This window comes from Castor canadensis, chromosome 18 (genome assembly GCF_047511655.1).
Source record: "Castor canadensis chromosome 18, mCasCan1.hap1v2, whole genome shotgun sequence".
NCBI lineage: Eukaryota > Metazoa > Chordata > Mammalia > Rodentia > Castoridae > Castor > Castor canadensis.
In genome coordinates this window covers 32003795-32025278 of record NC_133403.1, presented here as the reverse complement: position 1 = coordinate 32025278, position 21484 = coordinate 32003795, and the positions used below count along the sequence as shown (strand labels likewise).

Sequence of the window (21484 nt, the reverse complement as noted above, 5' to 3'; positions counted from 1 at the left end):
ACCTTCCCAAAAAAAAGAAGGGGGAGGGGGCTTGCCTAGCAAGTGTAAGGCCCTGAATTCAAACCCCAGTACTGCCAGGTGCCTGTAGGTCATGCCTGCAATCCTGGCTACTTGGGAGGCAGAGATCAGGAGGATCAGGTTCGAAGCCAGCCTGGGCAAATAATTCTCAAGACCCTATCTTGCAAAACCCTATTACAAAAATATGGGCTGGTGGAGTGGCCCAAGGTGAAGGCCCTGAGTTCAAACCCTGGTACTGCCAAAAAAAAAAAAAAAAAAAGTACCATTAAAAAATTTGTGTGTTTCATAATACTTGATTTTGATAGAAATTGTTGACACTTCTTGAATTTGAGTCTTGAGTTGAAACAGGAAGGGTAAGATGAAAAGACCTAGCTTGCTGTTTTTTTGCCAAGGTAAAAAGAGAAGTTTTTCATTTTTTTAAATACCCTTAAATATTAAAAATTAAATATTTTTAAATTCCCTTTCCCCCCTCCTTTTTCCTACCTCATGTGAGGGAAAAAAAGCTCTTGTTTGTATAAACTTTAAGTTGTAATGTGCTTCCTAAGCTGTACATGACTAACATATTTGAGTATTTCTGTGCTTGGCTTAAGTTTGTCCTTCATGTATACACAGGAAATAAGTAAATTTGGCTCCCAGGATTATCTGGATCTTTCCGGCCAGAGAGAGATGCCACATTTTCTTTGCCTTGGCTAATTGCTTCAGATACTCACAGAACATTTCTTTTCTTGGGTATATTCCTATAGCTTTTTTCTCACAGGGCTGGGATGCAGTTCTTAGAGCAATCCAGTAGCGAATATCCTATGAATGTAACTCAAAGGAGAGGTAGTCATATAGAAAGAGCAAAGAAAGTAAGAGGAGGCAGGAAAGACTAAGCAGTTTATAGGCAAACGGTGGACCCCGGCCAGGAACGAGGCTCTTGTCCTATCCCCCTGACAGATGGTACTGCCATGGAGGTTAAGGAAAGGTCAGGTATTATGAAGCAGTTATTTTGAGGTTGGTGGTATGAAGCACTGTCCTGACACTCTTCCTGTTATTCCGGTATCAGAAGCTAGGTTACTAGGTAATCTGTCTTGAAGAATGACACAGCTGTAAATGGACCTGGAGGTTTTAATGGGTTTGGAAATTGAGGTGATTTGAAATCTTCAGTAAAACCACTTAGAGAAGTTCTAAGAATTTCAGTGTTTGAGGGCTAGTCTTTAGTTTATTGCATGTTGAAAGTCTAAAGGGTTGCTCCTGACAGGAATGACTTACATTTATTAGTAATAAGCTTTCTAACCATAGCAGTTATGTGCCAGCCGTAATTGTACTGTAGTGGGCTTTTTACAGAGATTTTTTTTTTTCCTTTTTCTTTTATTATTCATATGTGCATACAAGGCTTGGTTCATTTCTCCCCCCTGCCCCCACCCCCTCCCTTACCACCCACTCCACCCCTTCCCCCCCCTCAATACCCAGCAGAAATTATTTTGCCCTTATTTCTAATTTTGTTGTAGAGAGAGTATAAGCAATAATAGGGAGGAACAAGGGTTTTTGCTGGTTGAGATAAGGATAGCTATACAGGGCATTGACACACATTGATTTCCTGTGCGTGGGTGTTACCTTCTAGGTTAATTCTTTTTGATCTAACCTTTTCTCTAGTACCTGTTCCCCTTTTCCTATTGGCCTCAATTGCTTTAAGGTATCTGCTTTAGTTTCTCTGCGTTAAGGGCAACAAATGCTAGCTAGTTTTTTAGGTGTCTTACCTATCCTCACCCCTCACTTGTGTGCTCTCACTTTTATCATGTGCTCAAAGTCCAATCCCCTTGTTGTGTTTGCCCTTGATCTAATGTCGGCATATGAGGGTGAACATACCATTTTTGGTCTTTTGGGCCAGGCTAACCTCACTCAGAATGATGTTCTCCAATTCCATCTATTTACCAGCGAATGATAACATTTTGTTCTTCTTCATGGCTGCATAGAATTCCATTGTTTACAGAGATTTTTTTTCTCAATCCTCATGACTTTGTGAGGAACCAGGGTACAGCATTAGCCCTATTATATAGAAAAACAAAACAAAACAAAAAAACCTAGAGATTTTAGTGATTTGTCCAAGTAAGTTGTTATGAAGTCTTAGGTGACATAAGCATACTTCTTATAACAAACTCACTTAGCAAGCAGGTGACTTACTGGCACGTGGATCATTCCTGATACTACCTCTCTCTTCCTTTCATTCAGAGTTACTAATTTCAGCTGGATTCAATTTGTTGTCAGTTGATTATGTAGTAAGGCCATATGTTGCCCCTCTGGAGGTGCTTGTCAACTACTCTGGACGATGGGTAAGCAACTTGCTTATGATTACAGCATGAATCAGCAGCAGAAACTTCCTGGCTGGGGTTCTGACCTAGGCTGTGCCACCTGTCAGAACTGAAGCTAGAAATGTTGATGCCAAATAGTTAAACTGAAAAGCCTGTGGCCCTTAATTTGGTAATGGGGGAGGGAGGAAGGAGACTGGATAATGTTTGCCACTTGGCAGAGACCTTTGCATTTAGCAAATGTGGAACAACTAAGATACTGGATTAAGTTTTTAAGTCTCTTGTTTGTTGACTCTTGAGATCCTGGGTTCTGGATTTGAGCCATTTAACTAATGGTCTTATCTGTTTTGGACTCTGTCTTGACAGTAGTTCTTGGCAGTTTTCAGTTCTGGCTATGCATCAGAATCTCAGGACTTTTTAAACAATAGGGGTGTGGGGGGGTGCTTTTCTTGGTAATTCTTTCTGATTCTGTAAGTCTCTTGGGCATTCATTACTTTTGGGACAGGGTCTTGCTATGTAGTTCAGGCTGGCCTTGAACTTGTGATCATCTTGCTTCAGACTCAGGAGTGTAGGCACCTACTGTCCCAGTGGCATTCATGATATTAAAACTGTGGAAATGACTCTGGTGTGCAGCCAATATTGAGAAACCTCCGTGTGAGGTTTTAAAAGTTCATAAAACGGAACAAAAAAGAAAAATAAATGGAGAAGACAAAAAAGAAAACATCACAGAATGTTTCTCTTCCAGGAACTTGTCGTTGTTTTCCAAAATATAAAGTGTAATTGCTGTTTCTGGCAAAAAGAGAACAAATTCCACCCCTGAAGTTACTCACATGTATATCCTGGCAAGTTGTACACAAAACAACTCAAAAATAGTACTTTGAATTTTATCTCTAGGTTCCAGGCAGACAGTACTTTCAATCTTTAGGTACCTGTGCCTGGGTTTAGAGATAAGAGCTACTTTCTCACTTTAAGAGGTCTGACATCAAATTCTTAGGTTAGTGGAAGACTAGAGGAAGTAGTTGATTTAGCACCTAAAATCGTAAATCCTTATGTGGTCAGTTACTGTAATCTGATTCAGAGATGAGAAGTTCACTGTCAGTGGTTCTGTAAGCATTTATGAAAGTTTCCTTGCAAATGTGGTAACAAGAGGGCCACTTTATTTTCTTAAGCCCTTGCAGTGTAGCATCCAGCTTTATTTGTGTCTGTGCAAACCACAAGGTACTTCTCTTGAGTAAGACTCCCCCTGCCCCTTATTTTCTGTGGTGCTGAGGGTCAAACTCAGTCTCATGGGCTAGTCAGGCAGTCTGTTACTGAGCTTCACGTTTAGTGAGCTGCTTCTCTTGAAAGCAACAGTTAAGAGACAAATGCAGGATCAACCTAGTATAATGAAGTTTGGGGATTGTTTCTCTCTCTCTCTCTCTCTCTCTCTCTCTCTCTCTCTATATATATATATATATATATATATATTTTTTTTTTTTTTTTTTTTTTTTTTGTAGTAACAGTAAAGTTTATTAGGAAAGGAATCTAGTATAACCGGGGAAAAAGGGGAGAAACAGTTCCTGCTCCCCATACAGAGAATGGGAGTAGAGATTCCTTTATTTTATTATTATTATTATTATTTTTGCAGTTTTGGGTAGTTGAGCTCGGGAGCTTGCTACATGCTAAGAATACATTCTACTACTGAGATGTAGCCCTATTTTCTTTCTTTATATACCTGTGCTTATCTAACCTCATTTGTTCTCATAAGGTTATATTGAATGGGGCAAAAAGGAAAATGTGATGGAGATTTTTAATTTCTTTCTGTAGTGAAGAGTTGGGCTCTACCTCTTGAATTTTTCCATTTATTTGATTTTTTTTTTTTCCTGCAGTACAAGGTGTTCAACCCTGGGCGTTGAGCATGCTGGGTGAATACTTATCAGAAGCTGTACCCTCAGCCCCTATTTGATTTTTTTTTTTTCCCCACCCAAGCATTGAGGTTTGAACTCAGGGCCTCACACTTGCTGGGCAGGCACACTTGAACCATTTTGCCAGACCTGTTTCATGTTGGGTGTTTATGGGATAAGGTTTTGCAAACTGTTTGCCTGGGCTGACTTCAAACCTCCATCCTCCTGAGTTGCCAGGTGTGAGTCACTGGCACCCAGCCCAACTCCAACTTTAGATGAACTCTGATCACTGGTAGGAGTGAATGTAGCCTGGCTGTGTTTTCTTGGATGGTCAGTTCTGTTTACACTGCTGCCATTTCACATGACTATTAGTTTGACTCTCAGGTTGTGGTTGGTCAGGTTTGGAAAGGATGGTTTATTTCTCTTTTTATCCCATGAGGTGGTAGTTTTCAAAATTTTGACTGGTTTATTAACTCACATTTCCTTTTCCTTACATTTAGTCTGTTGTGAAATGAGCTACTGATGTTACTAAATTTTTTTTTTTTGATGGCACTGGAGGTTTGAACTCAGCGTTATGCTTGCTAGGCAGATGCTCTTACCACTTGAGCCACTCTGGCAGCCCTAGAAATAGTCATAGTCATAGTCTTAGTCTTAAAGGATGATGCCTGACCACGGGAATCCTTTTAAGGACTTGTCTGGGTCCTATGAACTGCAGAGTCGAAAACCATTGTAATAGTATGGAAGTGAACAGCCTAGTTTCCTAAGGTAACTGTCATTGGCAGCCTGGTTTAGTTTATTTCCAGGCATGTTCTATTATGTGTTCTATTATATTATATATAATATAAAAAGGTGAAGCTATGTTTGAATGGGGGAAATCATCTTTGTACTTTCTGAGGCTCATGCTGGAATCCCTATTTTGTCTTGGTGAGACTGGAGTTTGAGCTCTGCTTTGTGCTTGCAAAGCAGGTGCTCTACTGCTTGAGCCACACCTGCAGTCCATTTTTGGTTATTTTGGAGATGGTATGTGGTGAACTATCTGCCTGGGCTGGCCTTGAACCTTGATCCTCCTGATCTCATCCTCCCAAGTAGTTAGGATACAGGCATGAGCCACCAGCACCCGGCAAATCCCTTAATTTTATAAGCCATCACAGCCATCCCTTTAAAGTTTGAGAGTAAGCCTAATGAATTTCTTTATGGAAAGTCTTCCAACTTCAGCCCAGTACTGTGGTGCATGCCTGTAGTTCCAGCTACTTGGGAGGTTGAGGCAGGTGGATTGCTTGAGTCCAGGAGTTCAAGGTCAACTTGGGTAGCCATGTCTTTTTTTTTTTTTTTTTTTTTTAATATTGGTACAATTTTATTTTTGGGGTAACCATGTCTTAAAATCACCTACCTTTCATTCTAAGTTTGCTTTTAAAACCAGTAAATTAGTGGGCATGCTTGCCTTTATCAAGTTTCCATATTGTAGTAGTGGGACACATGGGGTAATTTGGGGACCTCTTTTGCTTTTAGTTATTTAGTTGTATGTGGTTCTTGGGTTTTGTTTTGCCCTTTTTTTTTTTTTTTTTTAAAGATGATGAACTTTGTTATGTGCTGAGTGTAGTGGTCAAGGTTCTTCAATTTGAGCCAAAAAAAAAAAAAAAATTTCATGCAATTCAGCTCCCAGGTAGAGAAATGGCGCAAAGAATATCAATAGGCTCTTTACACAAAATGTAAATGGTTAACAGACTGAAAAAGTGTTTGTTAGTAGTTATCAGAGAAATTCAGAAACCATTTTGACCTTTCAGTTGAACATTGTTTATTCAACTCAGTATGAGCAAGAGTGTAGTGAATTAGACATTTTCTCTTTAAAAAGTGCTGTTAGAGTATGTCAGTTGATTATAAGGGTTCTAGAAAGCAACTACAGAATGTGTAAATGGTTTAATGATTGTATTTCATCAACTGTCTCTACTTCAAGAATTTGACATATTCATAGTATAAAGATGCTTCCAATACTATTAAATTAAACTAGCAAAAAGTAAAAGCCACCTGAAGGTACTACAATAGGGGATTGGTTATATTATACTATTTCTGTATGGTAGACAGTAGTGCAGCCATTAATTCTGCTTTTGAAAACTAGGGATGTATGAAAATGCTAATGAAGTAATAAGAAAAAGATAGTATGTCTTGTGTGCTTGCCATTTTGTGTAAGATGTATGACAAGTGTATGAAAAGGACATTAAACAGTATTAAGGGGTTGGTATTTTGTGGATACTGGCAATTCTTTCATATTTTCAAAATTGAATGTATTTGTAATTGGGGAAAAAACCTTTTTGCATGTTTATTTTTTTGGGGTGGGGGGAATCCAGGGTCTTGCACATGTGAGGCAAGTGGTCTACCACTGAGCCTGTTCCCCAAAACAAGAATCATTTTTAAAAAGGATATAACTCCAGTTGATTAATGTTCTACTAGAGCTCAATTTTTCTTGTTCTGTCCATTTAATAGCTTCTCAGTTTGGCCTCTAGAATATAAGTAAACTTGGGTTTTACTTTTATGCCTCTTGAATATATCTGCCAAAGCCTAGACCAGTCCCTTGCAGCACAGAATCTATGCTTGCTTGCTTTCTCTCTCTCTCTCTCTCTCTCTCTCTCTCTCTCTCTCTCTCTCTCTTTCTTTCCCTCCTCCTCTCTCCTTCCTTCCCACTGGGGTTTGAATTTAGGACTTTGTACTTACAAATCAAGTGTTCACAAAGCATGCACTCTACTGCTTGAGCCACACCTCTAGTCCATTTTGGTCTGTGTATTTTGGAGATGGGGGTCTCTCGAACTATTAGCCCGGGCTGGCCTTGAACCTTGAATCTCCTGATCTGAGCCTCCCAAGTAGCTAGGATTACAGGTGTGAGGCACCGGTGTCCAACTGTATGTGCTAATTTAAAAGGGAATAATGTCTTCTGTTCTGGCTCTTCTCCAGATACAGTGTTTTTTCCTAATACAGAATAACTGTTCCCTTTCCTGCTACTTTATCTGAATGGATTTTTACAGGAGGAGTGTTCATTCTCTAAAAATAAGACATTGAGAATTCATAGGGTTTGATCTGTGTGTGTTTAGAGGGAAGGCCCCCTTAAGGCCCCCTTATGCTTCATCACTTTAAAAAAAACAAAACCCCTTACTATAGGTTGTTTGCTCAAGAAGCCAATGCTGTGGCCTAAACCTAGATTTTTTACAGGTTGTGGAAAGGCCCATTTTCACTTATTTAAACACCATTTGTTGGGAGATGGATAGAAATTGGTCTAGTATGTATAATTTCTTAACTAATGTTTTGTGTTTCTTGCTTTCAGATGGAAAGAACTCAAGTGGATCCAAGCGTTATAATCGCAAGCGTGAACCTTCCTACCCCAAAAATGAAAATTTTAGCAACCATTCCCGTCGCTCCAATTCACAGAAAAGCAAAACTTTTAACAAGATGCCTCCTCAAAGGGGCGGCGGCAGCAGCAAACTATTTAGTTCTTCTTTTAATGGTGGAAGACGAGATGAGGTATGTAATTTGATTGAGGATGTCCTTTTTAGAACATAAGCATGAGAGTTCATTAAAAAAAATTTTTTTTTAATATCTCTCTCTAGTTTATCAGTAGCTGAGGGAGGAGAGCAAGAAGTAGAAGAACAGGTAACTAAAGCAGTCTGGAGTGTTTGAGGATTTACTAGGTTCTGCAACTTTGCCTCCTTTTTCCCCCTGAAGTTTATAAAAATTTCCATGGAGGAAGGTGATGTCTAATCATGGGTTGAGAATTTATGGCAAATTCAAGTACCTTAATTTATATACTACTTTCAGTACCACCCTTGCATTTTAGGTACCCTTTAGAATATTTAAGTAATAAAATGTCAGTGACATTTTGCCATATAGATTATAGTAAAACATCTATATCCTTAGTTTTGGATATCCTACTTGTAGTAGTAGTTTTTCTAAGTTTTTCTTTTGGTTGTTTTGTAAGTACATAAATATTTATGTACAAAGATGTTCTTTGCCATGTTTGTAGTTGGAAAATTTAGGAAAAAACTTAAATGCCTATAAACAAGAGGCTAGTTAAATTAATTATCCTGCCATATGAATGTTCCATAATATGCAACCATTATACCGTAAGACATCCATAAGGGAATATGACATATTTAAGGAATAAGACATCTAAGAGAATACTTGTGGAAGAATTCACTTATTCACCAGAAATTTTTTTTTTGTACTGGGGCTTGAACTCGGGGCCTACACCTTGAGCCACTCCACCAGCCCTATTTTTGTGATGGGTTTTTCTTGAGATAGGGTCTCATGTAGCTATTTGCCCAGGCTGTCTTCAAACTGCGATCCTCCTGATTTCTGCTACCAGAGTAGTTAGGATTGCAGGTGAGAGCCATCCGCACCTGGCATTCACCAGAAATTTACTCCTCGATTATTACACACCAAATACCATTTATTAGTTTGGAATATAGCATTAAACAGAACATTGTGTTTTTCTTTTTCTTTCTTTCTTTTTTTTTTTTTTTGTGGTACTGGGGTTTGAACTCTGGGCTTCACGTTTACTAGGCAAGCACTCTACCACTTGAGTTACTCTGTCCTTCAGGAGCTTATATTCTAGTTTGGAGAGATAATAAACCAATATATATCTGATGGTAGTTGCTTACTGGATTAAAAAAGTAGATCAAGAGTAGAAGGGATAAAGAATAACAAGGAGTAGAGAGTTTTTTACAAGGTTATTAAGGAATGCTTATCTGAGGAGGTAGAGAAACAAGGGAGCTCTTTATACTTTTTTTTAATTAAAAAAAAATTTTTTTGAGACAGGACTTGATATGCAGCTTTGTAGTCTTGAATGTGCTATGTAGACCAGGCTGGCCTCAAACTTGCAGTCTTCTACTTCCTATCTCAGCCTCCCAAGTGCTGGGATTATAAGTATGCACCACCATTCCTTACTTCAGTTGGTTTTTAGAGTGTCTTAGCCTGAAGAAATAGAAGGTACAAGGGACTGCAGGTAGTAGTGTTTTTGGTATGTTGAAGTAAAGCAAATAGGCTGCCATTGTTGGAGGACAGGTAGAAGATGAACCTAGAGATTAGGAGAGGGATCAGATCATGTGGGGCCTTGACAGCCTTTGACTTTTGACTTTTTGAGAGCTAGGAAACCATTGGGGAATTTAAAAAGAGAAGGTAATTTAACTTGCAGGTGTATTTTGTTTTTGTTTTTTGTTTTTATTTTCCTTTGATGGTCCTGGGGTTTGAACTTGGGGCTTCACACTTAGCAAAGCAGATGCTGCTTTACCACTTCAGCCACAATTCAGGTTCGAGGAGCTACTTTTTTTTTTTCCATTTTTATTAGCATATATTGTACAGTGTGTGTGTGTGGGGGGGGTGTGACAATTCAAAATAGCCTTACATTGTACATTGGTTAGATTGCCCTCTTCCTCTCCCCCTGCCCTCTCCCCATCACACTTTTAAGTAATTATAAGAGGTTTCATTGTTTTTATGTATATGAAGTCCATCAAACCTATTCCTTCGTCTTCATCTTCATCTTCATCTCCATTCACCTTTCTTCCCTTTGCCACAAGTACCCCATGACTATACCTATTTTATAATCATGTCTTTCATTATTAATTTAAAAGTCAATGTTCAGAGGGGTTTCTCAGTAGTGAATATGCTTTACTTTGGTCAGTTCAACCCCCTTTGTTATTCGCCCTTACCCCTTCCCTCCTAACGCACATTATTTGGTAGTTTTCAGTGCATATCCTGATGTCCTCTATCTGCACAGTTGTAATGCGTTTTGATATTGTTAACTCTTTATTCTCTTTCCCTCCTCCCCCAAGTTCATAGTGTAGCTCCAATGTTGCACACATATTCTACTTGTAGATGTGTATATGATCATGTTTGTTTCTGTGTATGTGTTTATCTTTTGGATCTGTCTCCCACATATAAGAGAAAACATGCAGCCTTTGTCTTTCTGGCTTACTTAACATGATGTTCCCAAAGAGCTATTTTGAGACTGGTTGTATAGTTGTGGTTTTTAGCTATGTTTTATTGCCTTGGGGCTGCTGTGGAGGAGGTTTCTCTGGGTGAAGATAGCAAAGAATATTAAGAGAAAAAAGGGTAGTGGCCCACAGGGTCTAACCCAAGCAAGGAAAGGAAATTTGGGAGATAGGATCACTGGTTTGGAGACCATAGGTAGGGGTAAAGTAAAGAATCATTAGAATCAGGACTGACTCTAGGACCTGAATGAGTTCCTGGTTGGACAATAGCATGATCAAAATTAAGACAATGAAGAGGTGGTTTTTTGTTTTGCAGCATTGGTGCCTGAACTCGGGGCCTCACACTTGCTAGGCAGGTACTCTTACTTCTTGAGCCATTTGGCCAGCCCCCTGAAGTGTGTTTTTTAATTGCATGGTCTGACTGTAGAGCAGTACTGTCTAATAGAAAAAGAAACCACACTGAGGGCAGAGGTTGGAAGATCATGAATTCAGGGCCAGCCTGATTGTGGGATCCTGTCTCAAAAAAAAAAGCGGGGGGGAAATATGGGTGATTTTGAAATTTGCTAGTTACCATATTAAATTATAAAACAAGCTGGGTGTTAGTGGCTCACACGTATAATCAATCCCACCTATGGCAGGAAATATAAAGATAGGGTTGTGATTCATGCTGGGCTGGGCAAAAATCGAGACCCTGTCTCAAATATAACCAGAGCAAAAAATGCTACGGATGTGACTCAAGCAGTAAAACAACCAAAGGAAAAAAGAAAGAAAAAAAAAAAAATCCCATTTATTCCTGAGACAGGAGAATTGCTTGAGTCCAGGAGTTTGATTCTAGCTTGGGCACATAGAACTCTGTCTCAAAAAAAATTAAAATAGTGAAATTAAATTTTTCTGGTGGGACTGGGGTTTGAAATTAAGACTACTTGCTTGCATAGCAGGTGCTCTACTCCTTTAGTCACACCTCCAGTCTATTTTCTTCTGGTTATTTTGGAGGTGGGGTCTTTTGAACTATTTGTCTAGGCTGGCCCCATTCCATGATCCTCCTAATCTCAGCCTCCTAAGTACCAAGTGTGAAATTAGTTTTAATGTAGTTCACCCCACATATCTAAAATGTAACTTAAAATGTGGCATAGGCTACATTTCATGAGCTTAGTAGCTACATCTGCCCAAGCGGGTGCTGTATTACCCAGCACAGCTCTGGAAAGTGACTCATCCATAGGAGTGAATGGTTGAAATAAGGTGGAGGACAACAAACTAATTGGAAGAGAGCAGGTCAAGGAACCAAGAGGTCAGTGTATTGGAAAATAGTCACAAGTTATGATGAGTAGTGTCTTAGTGATAGTGGACCAGCTAGAACATAAGGTGAAGACAGAAGCTTGAAAAGTAGGGAATTTTACCTAGCAAACAGAAGCTCTTAGATCTAAGTTTGGGAAATTGGGGGTAGAAGACTGATTGGGGAGATCAGAGCCATACAGAGATGAGAGTCTAGGGGATGAGTGATACGGAAGTCTTGGGCTTCCTGTGATGACTTACAGAACCAGAAGGTGGGGCAGGCTCCAAGATCTGTTGATAAGATGAAAAAAAAGGAAGTTGTCTAAACTGTCATATCCATGGGCTGTATTTATTTCTAAAGGTTGTATACCATGATTCTGTATAAATAAAATGTCTCAGTGTGTGTTCAGTGCCTCTGGAATAAAAGGTAGCTTTCACTGTATCTTTTTGTATTCAGTAAATTTTTAAAGTCAGAGTCTTGCAGTATCTAGCTCAGGCTGTCCTCAAACTTAATCTTACTGCTTCAGTTTCCCAAGTGCTGGGATTACAAATGTGTATTGCTGCACCACCATGTTTGTCACTCCTTAGATTTTGTGGCATGTATGTGCAAATACTGCTTACCAAAAATCTTAAAATTTGATTGAACAGCATTTCCTTTGGCCCAATTATTCTTCTGTACATTCAAAAGAGATCATTGGGGGCTGATGGTGTAGTTCAGTGGTATATAACTTGCCTAGCATGTGTGAAGCACTGGGGTCAATTCCCAGCACTGAAAATAAAAGGAAAAAAAAAATTTAGGTGCTCAAATATTTATGGACAAAGATCTAGCTACAAATATCCTTTATCAGAACATTTTTTACAGTGACAAAGCTACAAAAAAACCTCTTAATTATTAAGTATTATGGTATACTTGCTGAGACCTGTCCTCCTTGCTACTTGGAAGACAGAGATCAGGAGGATTGTGTTTTGAGGCCAGTACATCCAAAAAGTTCAGCGTTGGTAGGGTGGTATGGGCCTGTCATAGATACGTGGGAGGCTGAGATATGGAAGATCATGATCTTGAGAGTCTGTTTGGAGGTTCTAGCAGGGGAGCACAGCTACTCATACACTCTTGGCCAAAGAATGGTCCTCCTTTATTGGGATGGTCGTCCTCTTCAACCGAGCACGCAGCTTCGGGAGGGACGCACATGGAGTGGTGAAGAAGGAAGGGGACACCCGCCTAGCCAGCCAGATCAGCCATATTAACCCTGGTGATCAGTGGGGTGACAGATGTGACAGCCAGATCGCCCTCACATCCGGAAGATCATGATCTTGAGACCCCATCTCAACAGAAAAGGCTGGGCGTGGTGGCATGCACTTTGTCAGCCTAAGTATGGCAGAAAACATAAAATGGATCACAGTTGAGGCTAGCCTGGGCAAAAAGCAAGACCCTGTTTCAAAAATAATCAGAGCAAAAAGAGTTAGAGGGGTGACTCAAGCTGTAGAACGCCTGCCTAGGAAGTGTGAAGCTCTGAGTTCAAACCCCAGTATCTCTCTCCCTCTCGCCCTCCCCTTCCCCCCCCCCCAAAAAATGGTATATCCATATTTACAACATTAAATAGGAAAATAGGGCAGGGAAATGCACTAGCCTATTTACATGTATGATCTTGTAACACTAGCCTAGTTTTGACACATATCTGTACCACTTCAGTTTGGGATTGTTGAGAACTAAAATAGGCCCTTACGTGTTTTCTTCCATTTTTGTGCAGTGCTGGTTCTCATACATGGTTTCTTATGACTTTCTAAACAGTTTCTGAATCTGATTGGGTTTATTTCTGGTCACAGCTAGTCTGCCTACATGTTCTAATTCTGTTAGTTTTACTTATGAATAGCACCGTGTGTTAGATGGGAGTCCTCTGGCAGGATTCAGAAACCTATAGCAATTAGCAGCAGCCAGGAGGCTGCCTCCAGAGGGTGATTCCTTGCTTTTCCAGAAAGAAACCAAAACATAAGTGGCTATCAATGAAAGGGTAGGCTGGGGGTTTAAACTCAAAGGTAAGAGTGCTTGCCTAGTATGTGTGAAGTCCTGGATTCAATCCTTAGGACCACAAAGGGGGTTGGGTGGTTGGGGGGATGTAGGGGTGGGATGTGGGTAAACTAATCCAGTTAGTATATCTTCAAGGTGGCTAGAAGAGTTCATGGTAGGCTTGTCATTTAATAACTAACTAATGACCATTTAGCAGGGCAAACTAAACAGTTTTAAGTAGTGAGATATTAAGACTCTTTTTCTTCCTTTCACTTCTACCCAGGTCTTGAGTAGGCATTACACCCTTGTAGGAACATTCTCTAAGCCAGTTTTTATTTAAAGCCATGTTGAAGAAGGGATTGGGCTGTTTTTTACTGCAAATTGGTAAGAGTTTAAATGTAAAACATTTTCATTCTCTCTAGGTAGCAGAGGCTCAACGGGCAGAGTTTAGCCCTGCCCAGTTCTCTGGCCCTAAGAAGATCAACCTGAACCACTTGTTGAATTTCACTTTTGAACCCCGTGGCCAGGCAGGTCACTTTGAAGGCAGTGGACATGGCAGCTGGGGAAAAAGGAACAAGTGGGGACATAAGCCTTTTAACAAGGAACTTTTTTTACAGGCCAAGTAAGTATTGCTACTCCTGGGGGAAAGTGAAATTGAACCTCTCCAGCTAGTTGAATGCTTTAAACTACTATGGGAGAGATGCAGAAAGGGAATTGATCTTTTTTTCCCCTCCCCTAACTCTTTCACCTTCCAAGTATATGCTCTTGGTACTTAAAAGAACATAATATTTAGATCTGGACATGTGACTTAAATGGTAGAGCCTGGCAAATGTGAACCTTGAGTTCAAACCCCAGTACCACCAAAAACAAAAGTGCTTATTAAATGTCTTTAGCATTGTGATGAGGTAGAAAAACTGGATGTGGACCTGAGTTTGAATCTTGTTTTGGCTTTTGACCTTAGGTAATTTACTTAGCCACTTAGAGATTCAGTTTCTCAAGAAGAGGAAGAAAAACTTTTTTTTTTTTTTTTTGACAGGATATCTCTGTAGCTCAGGCTAGCTTCAAGCTTATGATCCTCAGCCTCTGGAGTGCTGGGATTACAGGCTTCTGTGTGTGTGTGTGTGTGTGTGTGTGTGTGAGAGAGAGAGAGAGAGAGAGAGAGAGAAAAGAGAGAATGAATCTTGCTGTATAACTCAGGCTGACCTCAAATTCTTGATCCTTTGCCTTAACCTCTGGAATGCTGGGATTACAGGCATTTACCACTACATCCAGCCAGGAAATTTCTTACTGTTTTTGGAGGTACTGGGATTTGAACTCAGGGCCTCACACTTGCTAGGCAACAAGTTGAAGTGATTGGCATACATTTGTCAAATACTAATTCCCTTTTTCCTTTCTTTTTTTGAGACAGGTTCTTGTTATGTTGCTCATTCTGGCCTTGAGCTCCTGGGACTCAAGCAGTCCTCCCACCTCAGCTTCCCAAGTAGCTGGAACTGTAGGCCCATACTACCATGTCCAGCTCTCCCCACTCTTTGTTCAATTGGCAGGACTGGAGTTTGAACTCAGGGCTTTGCAGTTGCAAAGCATGTGCTCTACCACTTGAGCTACACCTCCAGTCCATTTTGCTCTGGTTATTTTGGAGATGGACTCTATTTCCCTGGGCTGACTTCGAACCTCAATCCTCCCAGACCTCATCCTCCCAATTAGCTAGGATTACAGGTGTGGGCCACCAGTGCCCAGCCCCAGCTTCTCTTTGGTGTGGCACCAATTACAAGATTTGATCTTGGATCTAGACTGAAGTAACGATTGTGTGGTTTATATAAACTGGTCTTGAGTGACTCCAGTGCTAGAGTGCTTGCCTGGCAAACGTGAGGTTCTGAGTTCAAACCTCAGTACTCAAGGTGGAGGCAGAACTGATCTCAGATGATAACATTTTTCCATTGTCTTCAGGATGAGCCATGTTGCTGTTAAGGGAGGAAATTTGTTTACTGTTGGTGAAGGGAGCATAGTGTGTGTTAATTTAGTTCAAGGGAGACCAACAGGGAACTTGGGTATGCTTGGAAGCATAAGAAACAGTTCATGGGTTTGGCTTCTACCCACTGAAGGAATGGATTCCTTCCAGAGCTGGGCTCAGAACTCAGGCTGAAGTCCTGACAGTGTTTCACAAACGATGGCTGTTATTAGCCTATATTTGAATTCTAAGTGAAGAGATGATGAATTTCTGCCGAGGGCCTGGTGATTTTCACTCTCTTCTTGCTATTTCTAGCTGCCAATTTGTGGTGTCTGAAGACCAAGACTATACAGCTCATTTTGCTGATCCTGACACCTTAGTTAACTGGGACTTTGTGGAACAAGTGGTGAGTAGCGCAGCAGAACTTACAAGTTGTTAGTTGGAGGTGGAACTAAAGGGGCAGTGATGACATAGCAGTTGTTGACTGTGTTGACTTTGTTCACTGCTGATAACCTTTTCTGTCTGGCTTCTGGTGAACATTTCCAAGAAGCCAGGCCCTGATACCTCCTGGAGTTCATTTTGTGACTAAATGACAGGGAGGGGATATTGTGGAAGGCTTTGGTCTGAAGGTAACCCTCTGCAGGGAAGTAGTAACCAGGGCCTCTATGAGGGACTCTAATTACCCTTCTTATCAGCGAGCTCAGTTACAGACATTGCTTCGTTGGTAGCCCTTTGTAGTAATTGGTATCAAATTAGCACACAACTGTAGTCTGTCAGATCCATCGCTGCATTTGTTTTCCACTAAAGTTATAAACTCTAGGTATCTCCTTGCTGGTCCTAAGGGTACCTTGTGTAGAATCACTTTCAGAATAATGGGCACTTTTTTAAAAAAAAATTAAGCTTGGATTCCAATAAGATCATCTGAGAATGACATAGAAGTCTTATAAAACAAGTTTAAATGCATTGCTTAAAAAATAGGCATACATAAAGTGAAAGTGTTAACTCTTTTTTTGGGAATTGTTCGTAGATTAGTAGATTAATTACGCTTTTCTGTATGCATACTCATTAAATGTCTTTGTAAATGGGATCATGTGATTTATATCATTTTTCCCGTTAATGTAGAACCCCCCCCATTATATTAAGCAATTATTGTGGTTTCCTTAATTTGCTGAAAGTGCTGTCAGCCTTACATCTACATTGTTAAATAGTTTTATTAAAGGTATGTTGAGTAGAAATGTATGGGGATGAGAAAGGAGAGGCTTTTAACTTGACAACCAATGGTCAATTCTAAAAGCCATGAAACTATGGTGGCATTTTGTTTCAGCGCATCTGTAGCCATGAAGTGCCATCTTGCCCAATATGCCTCTATCCACCTACTGCAGCCAAGATAACCCGCTGTGGACACATCTTCTGCTGGGCATGCATCCTACACTATCTTTCACTGAGTGAGAAAACCTGGAGTAAATGTCCCATCTGTTACAGTTCTGTGCGTAAGAAGGATCTCAAGAGGTAAGACTGAGACATTTACTAGGTTAGACTTTAGTCTGCCAGCTCTGTCTGCTCTGTTTCATCTAAATGTCCTTGTCATAGTGTTGTTGCCACAGAATCACGTCAGTATGTTGTTGGTGATACCATTACAATGCAGCTGATGAAGAGGGAAAAAGGAGTATTGGTGGCCTTGCCCAAATCCAAGTGGATGAATGTTGATCATCCTATTCATCTAGGAGGTGAGTCCCATTAATTTGGAGTGGAAATAATAATCCCCAGTACACCCTTTAAGAATATTAATGTATCTTTTTTTTTTTTTTTTTTTTGCCGAACTGGGGCTTGAACTCAGAGCCTTCACTTTGACCCACTCCACCAGCCCTGTTTTTTTTGTGAAGGGTTTTTGAGATATGGTCTCCTGAACTATTTGCCAGGGCTGTCTTCAAACTGCAATCCTCCCAATTTCTGCCTCCTGTGTAGCTAGGATTACAGGCATGAGCCACTGGTTCCTGGCTAAGGATATTGAATGTATTTTTGTAGTGTCAAAAATTTAGCCTTTGAGTAAGCTGGTTCTAGGAAGAACTTGTCTTTTTTCTTTTTTTATTAATTTTTTGGCAGTGTGCCAGTTTATTCTGAAGATTCACTGAACATTGGAATAACTTTTTTTGTTGTTTTTGGTAGTACTCAGGCTTGAACTCAGGGCCTCATACTTGCTAGGCAGGCACTCTACCACTTAAACCACTCTGTTAGCCCTGAAGAACTTGTCTTAAATCAAGGGCTGAGGATGTAGCTTAGTAGTAAAGCACTTACCTAGCATGCTTAAGGCTCTGGGTTCCCTAGCACTGCCAAAAAAACCCCCCAAAACTCAGAAAACGTAGGAGAAGGAAGTAAAGAAAATGAGTCATCTATGATCCTTTAACCCAAAGGTACCCCAAGATATTAACTGTAGACTTTTTTGTGAGCTTGGGAATTGCTTTTTTCATAGTACATAAGGTTTTTAATAACATGAAATACTGTTTTTTTTGGGGGGGGGGATATTGGAGTTTGAACTTAGCCATGTGCATGATAAACAGATGGCTCTACCATTTGAGCCATGCTCCAGCTCCATAAAATTCTCTTTAATAAACATACTGTGTAAGTAGTCATTTGAACTTACTGGTTATTTTCACCTTTCCTGATATTATATATAATGCTGTATATTTAATAAACATTATGTAGCTAAATATTTGATTTTTATCTCTGATTTTTCTTAGACTTTTTGTATTAAAGAGTCAGAGTTCTAGATTTTAAGATTATTTTCCAGGAAGTTATGCTAAATTACCCCGTCTTCCACCTAAGATGTGGAACAAAAGGCTGCATGAGAAAAAGTTCCTATTTAGCCACACCACTCCAAGCTTTGAGTGTTGCAGTTTTTTGTTGTTGGGTTTTTTTTTTTTTTTCCTCCAGTATTGGAGTTTAAACTTAGGGCTTTGGGTCTTGCTAGGCAGACGCTCTACTGCTTGAGCCACACCTCCAGTCCTTGCTGGCTTTCTTGCAGATGAACAGCACAGCCAGTACTCTAAGTTGCTGCTGGCCTCTAAAGAGCAGGTTCTGCACCGGGTAGTTCTGGAAGAAAAAGTAGCATTGGAGCAGCAACTGGCAGAGGAGAAGCACACTCCCGAGTCCTGCTTTATTGAGGCAGCTATCCAGGAGCTCAAGGTGAGGGATGTTACTGGAAACTAAAAACTGGAGATGCTAAATCTTTCCACTCTACTTGTAGGGTATGTGATGGGTGTGGTAGGGACAAATGACTTCAGCCCCATAATGAAACTGGTAAGCAGGGAGCGGCTAAAAATACCACTCTCCCTGGACCCTGTATGGTGATGGAAGGGAAAGGCTGACAGAGAAGCTTTTCAAGCTTTTCTAGAGCTGAAAGGAACAGCTCAAAATGATTTTATGACTCATTGTGACAGTGAAGTTTCTTAAATAAGCTATGTTCTTAAGGTAGGTTGTTTCTTATCTGAGAAAATACTTAGATTTGTTTTTAGAGGTGTTTCACTTAAGAGACATTGTGGAAGGCCTTAGTAATAACTGCTGAGGGTCTTGGGAGTAGCTAGCTAGAGTTACCCACATAAAGAATCTCCTAAATTTTATTTTACTTTATTTTTTTTCCAACACTGGGATTTGTACTCTGGGCCTCTTGCTTGCTAGAAGGTGCTCTTGCCACTTGAGTCATCTGCCAGCCCTTTCTTTGTAATCTTTTTTTTTTTTTCTAGATTGGGTCTCAAAAACATCCGGGATTGGCTTCAAATTGCCATTCTTCTGATCTCTCGAATAGCTAGGACTATAGAATTCCCTAAATCTTGTATCCTACAGAACAGGGACTTTTTTGTGGGAATGGGGTTTGAACTCAGGGCTTTGTGCATGCAAAGCAGATGCTCTACCTTTAAGCCACAACTTCAGTTCATTTTGCCTTTTTTTTTTTTTTTTTTGGTGGTACTTTGAACTCAGGGCTTCATGCTTGCTAGGCAGGCATTCTACCACTTGAGCCATACCACAAGCGTGCGTGTGTGTGTGTGTGTGTTGCTATTTTTGAAATAAGGCCTTTTTGGCCTTGAACTGCAATCCTCCCATTCTCAGTCTGCCGAGTGGTTCAGGATTATAGGTGTGAACCACTGGCATCTGCCTCAGAACAGGGTATGTGTGTGTATGTGCGCGTGCGCTGGGGATTGAACCCAGGGCCTCACATTTGGGCATGCTCAACTGTGAGAATCACTGGTTGTTGACATTCTCCATGAGAGGAGGCCTGGGTTCAGGAGATTCACTGATGTGCATTGGAACAAGTTGAGATAATGCTTATTCCCAGATTGCATTTTGAGAGATAGTGGTCTGGATTAGAACAGTAAGAGCCCTCGTTTATTGAGTGACTTGTGGTAAGTGCAGTACTATACTCACATTTACCTCCATGATTCATACCCTGCTGTGGTAGGTGGAACTGTTCTTTTCACAGGTAAGGCAATGAAATCGAGGAGTAAATAACTTGCATAAGGGTACAACTGACCAGGGGTGAGGCTGACATTTGAATTCCTGTCTCTCTGACTCCCAGGTCCTCCTTGAACAGAGTTCTATGTATTTTATTCTTACTTTGTTTCACAGCAGTATTTGTTTTAAATGCCATTTTGGGTGGAAGAAAGGCTATATAGAATTAGAACTGTCCATGTTGAGGTAAGGTTTGCTAATCTCGACCACCTACTCTGGTCTTCTCTTTGAGCATCTTTTTTTTTTTTTTTAAACTGGAAGGTTAGTTTTATGTTCTTGGATTTCTTTCTACTCAGGAAGTTTTTGTACTGGAGTCAGTGATTCTAAGAAGAGTTCTTATCTGTGGTGGGTACCAGGTGCTTTTTTGCTACTTGTTTCTCTGAGAGTGCGAATTTTAAGTACTTAAATAAACCCCTTCCTGTTGGGTCTCATTGGCTGTTAATTTTTTCTTCTATCAAGAGAGGCCATTCTGAGTCATTGTCTTTCCTTTCTTCTCTCTGATGGCCTTAGACTCGGGAAGAGGCTCTGTCAGGACTGGCTGAAAGCAGAGGGCAGGTCACTGGTGCTGTGGCTGCTCTGGAACAACTGGTGCTGATGGCTCCCTTGGCAAAGGGGTCCGTTTTCCAACCCAGGAAGGTTAGTGTGCCCCTGTTACATTCCTCAAATGCTGCTATTGAGCTGGTAGGCACTATTGTGAGATCTGAACTTTCTTGGGAGAAGAGGAGATAATGACTGTTTGCTTTGTGCGTATTTGTTCTTTCCCCAGGTTTGTCAAATCAGTGAATGTGCAAGCTCAGATAAACATCCAGGGAGTTTCTTAAACTTATGTTTGCCACATCACTTTTTTTTTTTTTTTTTCTGGTGCTGGCCACATCACTTTTTTTTTTTTTTTTTTTTTTTTTCTGGTGCTGGGGTTTGAATTCATGGCCTATACCTTGAGCCACTCTACCAGCCCATTTTTGTGATGAGTTTTTTTCCAAGATAGTGTCTCATGAACTACTTGCCTGGACTGGCTTCAAACCTTGATCCTCCTATTCAGCAAGGATTATAGGTGTGAGCCACCAGCACCTGGTGCCACATCACTTTTTGAAAATAGGACATAATTTTCTGTTGACTAGCATTTGTTCCAACAGGGCTTGCAGGACTGTCTGTCTGCTTTTGATGAAGAAACCACAGAAGTTTGTTCTCCGGACTCTTCTCGTCCTCTTGCTCTCCCCCTGGTAGAGGAAGAGGAAGCAGTGTCTGAACCGGAACCTGAAGGATTGTCAGAGGCCTGTGATGACTCAGAGTTAGCAGATGACAATCTTGGGGACAGGACCCTTTGTATTGAGTCTACCCAGCAGGAACCCATCACTAAACAAGGCTTCACAAACCTGAGCAGCTCTCCTTGTTACTACTTTTACCAAGGTGCGCTGCCCTGCAGCAGAAGTCTAGGTGTTTGAGAGGGATGACCTGGCTCTCTGAGACCTCTCCACCAAGTCCTGGGGGTTGGGTTGCTGTGCCTTTCAGCATCAGGGAGGGAGTGATGGGCCTACCTGGGAAAGGGCCTCTGCTGAGGACCAGCCAAGACTATTATATGATAGAGCCCTTGT

General features: G+C 40.6%; 1 protein-coding gene and 1 long non-coding RNA gene across 3 annotated transcripts in view; one reads left to right on the top strand and one right to left on the bottom strand.

Moving 5' to 3' along the window:
• Positions 1-21484, top strand: part of Rnf10 (ring finger protein 10) — a 36970-nt gene that overhangs the window by 3027 nt on the left and 12459 nt on the right. For both annotated transcript variants that reach the window (XM_074061424.1, XM_020179075.2), the window contains exons 2-9: positions 7503-7699; positions 13864-14063; positions 15705-15795; positions 16714-16898; positions 16980-17116; positions 18412-18572; positions 20403-20528; positions 21026-21299. In XM_074061424.1, the coding sequence (XP_073917525.1) occupies positions 7503-7699; positions 13864-14063; positions 15705-15795; positions 16714-16898; positions 16980-17116; positions 18412-18572; positions 20403-20528; positions 21026-21299 (1371 nt within the window). The remainder of the gene's footprint in view (positions 1-7502; positions 7700-13863; positions 14064-15704; positions 15796-16713; positions 16899-16979; positions 17117-18411; positions 18573-20402; positions 20529-21025; positions 21300-21484) is intronic.
• LOC141418790 (uncharacterized) lies at positions 1878-2566 on the bottom strand. The gene is made up of 2 exons (XR_012443425.1): positions 2182-2566; positions 1878-2046 (listed from the first exon to the last, which is right to left on the bottom strand). It is a non-coding gene; the product is annotated as an uncharacterized lncRNA (long non-coding RNA).